The sequence below is a fragment of the Larus michahellis genome, chromosome 4 (assembly GCF_964199755.1).
Source record: "Larus michahellis chromosome 4, bLarMic1.1, whole genome shotgun sequence".
NCBI classification, from domain to species: domain Eukaryota; kingdom Metazoa; phylum Chordata; class Aves; order Charadriiformes; family Laridae; genus Larus; species Larus michahellis.
In genome coordinates this window covers 17958660-17970965 of record NC_133899.1, presented here as the reverse complement: position 1 = coordinate 17970965, position 12306 = coordinate 17958660, and the positions used below count along the sequence as shown (strand labels likewise).

General features: G+C 37.5%; 1 protein-coding gene across 5 annotated transcripts in view; it reads right to left on the bottom strand.

The window, feature by feature from the left end:
• FTO (FTO alpha-ketoglutarate dependent dioxygenase) overlaps window positions 1-12306 on the bottom strand; it is a 251599-nt gene that overhangs the window by 164399 nt on the left and 74894 nt on the right. For all 5 annotated transcript variants that reach the window (XM_074583153.1, XM_074583150.1, XM_074583149.1 and 2 more), the window contains one exon: window positions 6399-6518. In XM_074583153.1, coding sequence (XP_074439254.1) covers window positions 6399-6518 — 120 coding nt within the window. The remainder of the gene's footprint in view (window positions 1-6398; window positions 6519-12306) is intronic.

Below are 12306 nucleotides of genomic sequence, written 5' to 3'. Positions count from 1 at the left end.
ATAAAAAGATCTTTTGTTATTCCAATATATGTCCATCCAAGGTTCTGGGGAAAAATAATGGAAACAGCGCACAATTTTATACCATCTACAGTAGCCCCATCATATTTTGCTTTCACTGAAATCAATCACATAGTTCCTATTAACAATAAAAGGGCAACACCAGGTTCTAAAATACCCGCTTCCAGGACTGGCACTGGATTTGCAGGGATGCAGCAGGAGCTACGATCTGAGCTCTTCCCCCTCTGCCACACACTGGGTGACCCGCAGTACTACCAATGTAGCCTAGCGCTCTCTAGATTCTTTTCCTATGCTGTTCTGCTGCTGAGAAGTGCAAGTAGTCGCCCCCAGTGCTCATTCCCTATAAATGTTTTTTCTCTAAATATAACTTTATATGATTCGGAAGTTACATAAATAAGTTAATTAGAAGATCATCACAGTTAAAAGCCCCAAAATAGCTGTGTATGTATTTGTGTGTAGAAGCACGTACATACACATACTGTCCCACTGCGGACCAGCTCTGGCAGCCTATCCACTATGAGAAAACTGTGATGGAGAATCCTGCTTAAGCCCCAGTGCTCAGCTCAGACACAGAGATCCATTTGCACGATTCAAATGCAAGACTGGGGCACCTATACACACAGTTTTGATTTCTGCTGATTGTGTGTTATACATATTTATGTTTTCAATACTAACACAGAGCTCATCACATTTTACATGCAAGTAAACATGTCTACTACACACTATCATATACATCCGATAGTATAAAAATATAGTGAAGATGACAGAAAGAAGCCCTATTACAGCAAGAGTTAAGCACAAGATAACAGAATTCTAGTCATCTGAAACCAAAGCTCACCAAGATGAAGTTGTGTGCACAAGAACACCTACCACCGTCAAGTGTGTAGCTGAGGTGCACGTGCCCCTGGAAGGGAGGGGAGCAGTAGGAGAGATGCCCACCGCCTTCGCACCATCTGGTGCGGCACACGCTACCAGCCACCCGACGTGATGCACAGCTGCACGAGCCACCCACCGTCCTCCCCTTTGGGCTGTCACAAACGCATCTCACTTTCCCACAGGACACAAATCGTCCTAAACTTTTCCTGGCTTATGCCAGTTCACATTATAACCTTCACGTTTTCAGCTTAATTCTCACAGTACGCAGTATGAGTTGGAAGACTGCCCTTTTAACAATTCCAGTTTATAACAGAAACGCTATAGTGGTTCATATCAACACAGCTCAGATCTCAACCTGCTCACATAAGGGTTAAAAATAGAAAGTGCTATCCACTGGTTTGCTCTGATGTTCCTGTAGATATTGTCACTGGATGTATCCTCAGTAGAATTCTATTCAACACCTCTGTCTTTAAGTACAAAGCTGTAGGCTGTAGCAGCTTTAGGAAACATAAGTATCCTTTTTTCTGCTGCACAGTATCTGTGTGTGAAATTCTCTAAAGGGGTTTAAGTATTTACCCTGAACACTATCAGACAGTTTCTAAAATTTTCCTTATCCTGTTGCAAAAACACTTCAAAGAGAATCATAAACACAGTCCTTTGTGCTTTCAGCACACACTTTGTTTTGTAAGCTTAAGTCTGAATTCCCTCAGAATTCTAAATACTTTTTTCTGAAAGATGTGCAATACAACTTTACTTTTAAAAAAAAAAAAGATTGGTAGTGATTCTACTGCACACTATGCTGAATTGTTTCTCCCATTTCTGACAGCAAAAAATACTGGGGTCAAGGAAATTAGTGCCAAAAAAAAGTCTTCAGGATCAGCTTTTGTTGTTGTTGTTTAAGATAAAAGGTACATTTCCAGAAACATCTGACTCCTAGCATACATAAAATATAACCTGCTAAAAATACATTTATTTAAAGGGTCTGGCCTAAACAGATAAGAAGAGCCCCAAAAGACAAGAAATATGGCTAAAATTTGGGTGTTTGAGCTGCCATGTTGTGCCTACATTTCACAGCTCATTAGGCAAATACGATCACCCATCACCGCATGGCCCTCCACTAAAGGAGTGTGACACTGCGATATCCAAGCACAACGGGAAAGCTAAAAAACGAAATTAAAATAATACCTCAGAATTTCTTGAATTTTGGCTGACAAGGTCAAACCAATTCAAATATCAGTTAAGTTGCTCGGCATTTTCTGAAAAATGCTGAAGAACCAGCCAGCCTGCTTGTGATCCCGTTATTTTTTTTTTTTTTTTTTTTAAATATAATTGGTTAGCTGTTTAAATTGCCAAAGTCTACAAAAGCTAGGAGGATTGCTTTTAAAAGCATATTTTGTCTTACAGCTTTTTATGGTTATTCTGGAACTGAAATACTCTGATTTAAATACATATTTAAACCCTTGTTTTAATTTGGGGGGGGGAGAATAAAGAAAGGAAGAAAAAGAAATAGAAATATATTATGGCCCTGGGCTGAGATTTTGTAGCTCAAGTTTCAGCCTAGACTCAATTCTGTCAGGCTGTAAGCCCCTGACAATAGTGGCTTATAGCTGAAACTATGACATACTTCATATGTAGCAATAGTAGTAAATAATGAAATAGACCTCAAATAGGAAAGAAAAATAATTTTACGAGAAAATAGCCTTGCTTTCTGATTTCAATTTAGTTGTATAAAATGATAAAAGCCTGCTACTGAGAAGAGCAGTAATACCATACAGTTTTTCAAAAGTTTTACAAATCAAGATGAAAGTTGAGCAGAAAGATATCAGTTTGCATGAAGTGCCACTTTGCTCATTTTAACGACACAGAGTGTGCCCACTTCTGCTTTTACACTACATTTATAAATTAAAAGGTGTGCTTCATTTCATTATCGTTAGCTGGATTCTAGGATGCCAAAAATGAAACAAATGGTGTCACAATTACTTGTGTTTCAGTTATACCGTTAAAAATGAGTCCTTTAAGATCTATGTTTCATTCCTTTTAAGTAAATCCTTATTGCAGGCAAACGGTTATGCTGTTAGATATAACTCCAGTTCAGTCATACTTTTCTCCGTGTTTTAGTTCTACAATTTTTTTCATCTTGCCAAATTCCTGCATAAATAGGTAGGATTAAATGCAGCCTAGCCTACCTAACATAATTATATATGTTGTGATTTTATAGTGCAATGAAACTGATACATTTTAATAATCCCAGCCTTGGCTCTTACCCACTAAAGTCAATAAAGGTTATTAAGGCCAACTGCCATATAAATACATTGCTACATTGCTAAATGGACTGTCAAAGCAGGAAATACAATTCACACTATATAGCACTACTAGGGTCTTCATTTATTTTATTTTTTGTTTTCTAAATGAACACTAGATATGTCAAAAAAGTCTTTAATGATTCAATATTTAAGTATAATCATACGTGTCTAGTTTTCACCCCACAAACAAAACCCATTTCATTGATTTACATTTTCCTTCTTCAAATGTGAATCAGCCTAAAACAAAATAAAGAAAAAAAGACTGTAGGACTTCCGGAGTTCTTACCGATTTGGCATGGTGTTAAAAGATTTTCATAGCTAAAATAAATGTCAGATTGCAAGGTTTGCATGATATCAGACCCTGAGAGACAAATTGTCTCTCCACTGAATCTCAAAACAGCTACAGCAAGACTTCCTCACATCACATGAGATTTCAGCTTTTCAGACTTCTCTTTACCCAGAAAGCAAAGCTTGTACAGTCTTTTTTCAAATGGTAACTCTCCCTTTGAATTCCGCAAGCATTTATCCTGATGTTGCAGACGATAACGTGTTAATCTTGGATGACTTTTAAAAAAAAAAAAGCCTCAAACATTTGAATAGCCTTCATATTTCCAAGGGAGGGGGAAAAAGAGAAGAAGATTGGTTAAACTGCTTTGGATTTAGTGGTTCATAAATTCATGAGGTAATATTGTGGGAAATGTGATGTTTTATCAGAATGTCATTCAAATGAAAGGTTTAACATTTACATCACAAGAGCGAGCTCTAAGTAAAACTATCCTCAGGGAAAGAAATGCCAGGAATAAACATTATGATAAAATTCTGTGGTTGCTATAACGTACAAAAATATTAAATAAAGCCCAAAGGTTTGAAGACACTGGCTTAAACTTCCTGCAGTATCATACTCGGCTGTGACACTGGAATAATTACAATTAGCAGAATCAGAAATTGTTTTGGAAACTTTCTTTTCTTCTTTATAACTGCTTTACTAAACAAAGGAAAAGGAAAAAAAAAAGGCACACAGGGACTCCAAGACTGACTTTTCTATCACTCCAGACGTGTATAAAAAAAAACATAAGTCAAGAGTTGTTCAGTTCACACACAAAAGTAAGAAAAATACATTGCTTGAGTATTTTCTTCTAAGAAAGAATTCCTTTTAAGCAACAATATTATTCTAAGACAAGATCAACATTCTAAGACATTTTTACTTTTAACATTTTGACACTATTTTTCTTTTTAAAGAATCATCCAGCTAAAAGTATAAATTTGGAGAAAAAACATCGACTCTAGACTACTGGGTACCTTCAGAAATACCTTTTTGATTTAACTTAATGCTGTGGAAGCTAAGCATGCACCAAAACACTGCACTTTTTATGTTAAATTGCTGTTGAATTTGTTAACCCACAATTGATTTCCTGTGTTATGGAATCTTAGAGATTACAGCTAACTTGAAGCAACAGGGATAATTCTTGATGTTAATGCTGCATTTCTATGTATTTTTATTAAGTCAATGCCTGTTGGTGCATTGAAACTGCAGCTCAACATTGCCCCCTACTGTCATCTTCTGAAACACTAAGGGACAAAAATGCAGGTTAAATCCAAAAAAAACCAAAACAAAACCCACCCTACCTCCAAGTCCCAAATACAGTAAGCATCAAATTTACTTAGAGACTCAACAAAACAGACATTCTCAATTAACATTCTCTTCTGTCTCCTTCAATAGTTGAAATTAATTGTGATTAATATGTTATAAGTCATAAAACATTAAAGCGATTTTTAAAATTTAAATTAGAAGCAGCTTCTGTCTTGGCCCAACCTTTACTTTGCTGATAAATATCATCCTGAGGCCTGTTGAAAGGAGATACACTGACGCCACCATGTTTCTAATTAGAGACACATGGTAATGTCACACCAATTGCAGAAAACCTAACCCTTGAGAATTCCTGAGTTTGCTGTTTTTCCATGTTCTCAACACACAATGGATATAAAATAACAATCAAACATTCTTGTCTCTACCTCATCTAAGCCTGTGTTACAAGAGAGTAAGTTGTCATTTGAAAGAAAAACAAACCAAAAGATTTTTTTTAAATTATAAAGGTCATTCAAGAATGTGAGCACATAAGAACACAAAAATGAGGAAAAAACCCACATAAACAAGTTATAAATAATTTCTCTCCTTTGGTAGGAAAGTTTAATGGTCACTGATTCCTTGCAGCAACTGATTTCACAAATTAACATTGTACTTTTCCACACGTATTTTCCAAGTCTGAAACCAGTTGCTGGAAAAGCTTACAATATGTTTGAGCGGGTTACTGAGTCACAACACTTCCCTCGAAACCCAAGAGCATATTCCTGTTGCACCATGCCTCCAGAGACTGAAAAACGTCTCTACTACAAAGCATATTCAGCATCCTCAGCTACATTACAAACTTTTCCAAACTACGGGCAAATTGAGACTTACTCTGTGACCGGCAGAAATGACTGAGAAGCAGCTCCTAATGCATACGTATGGATATGAGCAAGCTAAGTTTGTCAATATAGTTCCTTCAGCATACAAATCTAGAGGCAGGCATGCTGGTACTTGTAGCGAACTCTTTCACTAGCAAAGTCTCCCAACTGGGACAGCAACAGCACGCAGGCTAACAGTGCTCGTCACTGAGTGTTTCCAAGGAAAGCAGGGGTATACTTTCAAGCATAAAGGAGCCAATATCACTACAATTATTCAAGAAATAATCTCCTCTTGGTGGTTCTAGCTACGGTGTAAGTGTGCAGGTGGACTACGGGGAGATAGTTGTACCTCCAGATCATCAGATTTTATTCTCAACTTTCCTCAGATGCAATTCACCGTTGCTCTCACTGGCAGATTTGCCTATCTTGGGATTGCACAAAAAAGTTGACAGTGCACAGTTTCATGTACCAATTCATGTGATATATTACTGTCATCCTATAAGGATGCCAAACTTTTAAACCAAGCAAAGTCAGGAAATAACTAAAATCTTGGGTTGTTTCAATGTTATTTTGCTCACATTTCTTCTGGCTACTGGGGAGAAAAATAAGAGGTGGCAGCAGAAGGCTGACTGATTCTACTTTTCATATGTTCTGAATAAAGTTTAATACCCGTTACTACAGTACAATTAAAAACATAATTGTGAGTGCTCTCAGAATTAAGCTCTAGAGGCTTTAGACTATAAAACTAGTACTTACCATAATCTCCATTTTTCTCCAAAATTCTTCCAATTTAGCCATAGGCTTAAGCCACCAATCAGTGCACTTCAAATACCGCTTGCCTTGAAACCAAAATTGCCTAAGCCACTCAAATTCAACCTGCAAGATAAAAACATACAGTAGCATAAACATCTGTGTTCGTTATTTGGGGCAGGAATGGGGTAATGCATGAATCCAGCTATAACCAAACAACCCCATAGAACAGAAGGTAACCAAAGTACTCATTTCTAAATGCACCCTTTACACCCAGCTGTTTATTTTATTTCTATTGCACATGAATTTGTGACCTGAGCTACTCCCTTCAAATCTAGAGAGGTGCAAACCCCAACTCTTTTCTTTACATGTGGTACATGTACAAAGAACATTAGAAGTTCAGGTCTACTCCTAATTCAGTCAAATATGTACCAGCTCTGGCTTATTTTCATTAACATTGTGGGTTTCAAAATATTTCAGTCATATAAAAGATTGAAAAAACTTGCAGTAATAAAATTGCTAGAATGCAGCCGAGTCAATTGCTACAGAATGAGAGCAAAGCATTACAATGAATCACAGTTCTTCATATTTTACCAGACGATCTGGTTACCAGATAGGATACCAATAACTTCAGGATTAACTGGATCTCAACAGGAGACACGATAGCCCCACTTGGGCAGACCTGCCGGGAAGAAGTGGGGGGCCCTGAAGCCGCTTGCGCTGCCTCCGCTGGATCTGCCGTTACCCAAAAACCCACCAACCCACAACAACATTCACCTACCAGGAGCCAAAACACTTCTTGGGGCACCTGAAGTAACAGGTTTTTCTAGGACAAAGCTTGTGTGGAAACTGTGCTTTACAAAGAAAACAAATCCCACACTGAAGCAATGAAACTTCCATCAGGAGCAAGCTAATACTTTTATTTAGAATATGAAACACAACAAATGATATAACGCTTTACTAATTGTGGGATTTTTTTTTTAAAAAATCATATGGATGGCCCATCAACTTTAAGACAAGAGAAATGTTAGCTTACTAAAACTATAATATAAATATACAACTCATCAAATATTCTTTAAGCAAAGTAATTCCATTTTTCCTCACTTTCACTGAGCCTTTTTTCCTTTAATAGTAATCCATAGTTCTGGTCTTTAGCATTCTGTATTTATCTTTGTTGTGGTAGTTATGTTTCACACCGAGTTCAAAGCTGCTTTAATCATTATTTGTACCACAAAGAAGTTTTTGTTTATCCCTGCTCCGCTCTGATGATGCAAACAACAACAACCTGCCAAGGTGAAAGAATAAAGAAAACTGCCCAAAGCTGTCACCTAACGTTTTCTTTCCTGCAAGGGTGAACAGAACGGCTACAGAAATCTGAAGGCGTTCCAGTTAACGTTAACTAAATGCTTGGTCAATATATGTTAAAGACATATGTGTTAAATTTGAAGTGAATAAAAAGAATATTAAAGCAACTTTGTTGGTAAAATATAACATGATTAGTTGGCAAACATCGATCTTAAAACATTTTCAAAGAAACTGACTGCAAGTCTAGTGACTTTTCAGCACAGAAGTTTGATGACATCCTTCCTAAAAAAAAGCTGAAGTTTGCTTCCTCTACAGTATTAAGGAGGTATGAAGGATCAAGTTATGGTTTGTTAAAAATCCGTATACACAGTTTTGGGAAGGCTAAGCGTTATCGACAGTACAACTAGAGTTTTAAGCACTTAAATACTTTTTTGTCCTCCCCTCATTTCTTTTTGGTTTTGCTGGCCTCTGCCAGTGAAAGGGCTATAACACATGATGGCTGGCAAACACCTTTCAGGAAGTGAATCACATGAGGCCATTAATGAATGAAAAAAAATTATTTTTTTTTTAAATTAAAATCAATGTAACAACATGGCTCATCAAGACAAGAATGTATTTCAGTCAATCTGATTTTTGACTAGTCATATTGATTTGTTACATTAATCTATGTAATTTCAGTCCAATTCACGTCTGGCATCTTGGCCAAATTTTAAATGGATCTCAATCCTCTACAGAATATACAGCTTCCCACAGAAGAGCTGCTTTTTACATGTAAGAGATAAAGTTTAGCAACAGGCTACTTCATTTTCTGCAGGATTAGCTGGTCTCGTCAGAGGTCAGGGTACCAAACTGCAATGTGTGGTTGTTTAATGACGCGGACTACCATTTACCAGAGCTCTCAAATTCGGGTCCATACTCAACTCATGATATCTCCGTTTCGCTCTAAACTGAGTTAAAAAAATGGGGGCTGGGGAGAAAAACAGTGTTTCAACCACCAACTTAGCCATGAAGCTGCTTGACAACTGACTGCTCTGAACTATCACCTCTGAACAGATAACTGTTGATTCTCTGAAAAAAAAAAAAAGTAATGTCAATGAGGCAACAGTGACATGATTTGCCCATAGCTTTATCCGTGTTTCAGTCATAGGCCAGCATAAATACTTAATTTTGCTAAAAATCTCCAGAGATTCCAGTTATGCTAAGTTTGTTGGGTATTTTTAATGAACACATGAACGCTTTTCACACCACATCCATTACTAAGTACACGTTCTAACAAGAACATGTGCTATCTGCTTTGCAAGCTTTCCTAAAAGCTGTATGTCCTCTTGCTTTCATCGAATGCTACTCAGGAATATCTTTTCCTGGAGCAGGAAGGCACTCCTATTGCCTTGCCTCCTTCCCTAAACAGGAGGAGCTGTACCAGGAAAAAAGCCACAATAGAAAATACTGGAGACACAAAAACTCAATTTTAGCCTTAGTGGAACTGAACTTACAGAACATTCATCTTCCCTGTCAAAGCTCTCAGGTTCACAGCTCTTGCCAAGGATTTCGTCAAAGGGTTTTAATTCGGAGACTCCCACATATCAGAGCTAACTTTAGTTAGCAGTAGAAAGCATTTTACATGACTGAACAGGACAGAGCCTAAACATATAAAAAATATATATGCTGAGTGTTTTGGGAATAATTTTCATCTCCTAATTAATTTTCAATTTCGACTTACAAGTGTGCAAGTAAGCTCAGAATCAGGCCTCATATCTCTAACCTCAACATATTTTCAAGTTGTCCTTTAAACAATGATTAAAGGCCAATTTTAGGTTATAGTCAATACTGGGTAGTAAAAGGCCAACGGTAGCATTTGACATTTTGTGAGGCACTGCTCCTCAGTCAATTATTTAAAAGTATTGGTTATTAAATGCCACACGTGCAGGTGATCTATATTTTCTCTCTTCTGTACTAGCCAGCCACCAACCATGCTGTCAGCTCACTGTGATGTGCTAAAACATATTAACCTTCCTTTGGCTGCGTACACCACTACCCTTTCTCAGCAGTGCCCTTGGTCTCTAACGCTGGATACCTTCAACTTAGCTAGCCCAGGCTTTTCTACATGCCTGTGCATTCACCACACCTAAATTTGTCTACTGGTGCCATAAAAATGGATCTGCTGTAGGCAAAAGCGACTGTACCTCACAAGCAACAGAGCAACCAATTCAGTCACAAGTTTTAATCATGGTAATCAGGCTAAGCAAAAACCCTGATGAAGACAAAACCCTATCTTTTCAAACTTCATTACTGACCTTGAAACCTGCTACATTTTCGACACAATCCCCAGATGCTAAAAAACCCTCCTCTGGTGTTTTACTTCATAGAGAACATGCAATTATTATTTTGGTGTTGGCAAATAAAGAAGCTTTGAAACTATCTCACACAACATGTAATATTATCAGATTTTGCATTACTCAGAGCAAGGAAAACAAATTTTCTTTGAAATGTGAAGAACAGGCTGGTGATGATCTTTTCTGCAGATTTATTTTTATATGTATGGGCACTTACATCATCTGCCCAGTAGTGTTTTATTACTTTAAAAAGCACTGGCTTGCCAGGTTTCCCCAGGTCCCCTCTAGCTCTGTTTGGGGCATACCCAGTAGCTATATATAATTTGGAAAGCCAAGCGTGATTCAGTAGGGGCAAGAGGTTCACATTCAGTGAACTCTGCAAGATCATTTATTTCAGGATAAATTATTACTAGCCAAACAGCAATCTGCTTGCTTAAAGGGGCAACTTCATTCCATCTTGACCACTACGTGTGCATTGTTAGACTACTGTACTTGACAGCTGACCAGGTAATTACTTCTGTTCACCCTGCTCACCAGATACCCTGCTATCAAAGTACTTGTTCAGACTTCAAGCCCATAAGCTACTCTGACAAGCAGCACATGAATACCCTTAATTAAGGTTATCTTTACTTACAACTACAAAGTACATACTGGGAGTGAAGTGACTCACACATCTAACAAACAGCACATACCTCGCAATTACTCAGATATTCCTTTGAAGGCTGTTTTAGTAAGGGAGGCCATGACAACAAAGCTAAGCCTAAAGAAATATTAAACTACCTGGCTGCCCGCTAGAGATGCTAAAAACCTCCCCAGGTTAGCATCTTACCTTTTCAACAGGAATACCTCTGTCAAGACATCGAAGACAGGGCTGTGACAAATGAACTCTGGGAAATCTAACATCAGTAAAGACATCCCCCAGACACTCTCCCATACCTCTTCTAGAGGTTTCTCTGCCCACCACGAAAATGGAAAAAACTAGGTCTCCACCTATGCCTCAGATCTTCAGTTCAAACCCACTTTATCAGCACAGCAAATCAATTTTCCTGCCCAGGAATACAAAAGCGAAGGCACAGAAATCATACCTCATTCTTTCAGACTTACTCTTAGGCTTTTTCCCCTCCAGCAGACGCAGGTAATTCATCCAGACCTCATTCGGCAGAGCAGTTTCAGCACAGAATGTGAATCTGTACTAACCTACTGTATTTGAGCTTAGTTACACAGAGCCTGATGGTATTGTGATGGTTCTGTTCCGGTTAATGACCTATGAGGACTAATGACTTCAGATGTGCCAGCAAGAGGGGTAAAAATCCCAAACCCATAGCATCGCAGGAAGGTAAACAATCTAGAGCAATGGCTGCATCTAATTATCCGAGTTAAACCCTGTGAAGAACTTCAGTTATGGTAATATTTGAAGGTGAACTACAACCATACCACCTCCTCTCCAGATGGAAATACTACCTAATTTCAAGCTCATAATCTTTGTCCAGAAGAATAGAAAAAAAAAATCACAAGGAGGTTTAGAACTAACACAGAAAGCTGTATATCAGAACAGAAATACACAGGCAATATTGGCTGGCAGTTCTTCATTAATTCCATGATTGGATTTTTGTACAATTCTGTCTTTTGTATTGAAAAATATGAACAGACTAAGAATAAAACCAAACAAAAAATAAACCAGGGACCAAATCCTGACTACGCCAATCAAATGGAAGACTCATTTGCATTAGTAAACATTTTGATTCTTTAAAGAAACAAAACACATTCTTGTTCTTCACCTGCCTGAAAAAATTTGGACCTAAAACCTGTATTAGTGCCTGAAAATATAAAGATTTATCACACAAGTGAGTAAAAGAAGCTTTTACATCCAAAAAAAGTTGCATTAGCCTCACAGATGCATGTTTCACTTCAGTGATGGTCAAAAAAGAAACATGCATTTACCACAGCGATAAGCCACTAGTAATTTTGTCTACTTGTGTAGCAAATAAATGAAATTTAAATACCACTTCAACATACAGAATTTATCCTTCAAGTGAAGAGGTGACCTTGGGAATTATAAAAGATTGATTATAAATTATAAAAGAATTATTAAAAAAAGGTGTTTGTATTCTCTTTTCAAATGAATTATAGATCCAATGTGTCTACAAAGTCTAAGTGTGCAATATGTACAAGTTAAACAATGATTTCTGCTACAGTATATCCCATATGCATAACAGGAAACATCCCTGTATGTCACATAGCAAAATTATTCAGGTGACTGCGAACACCAGGGGCTA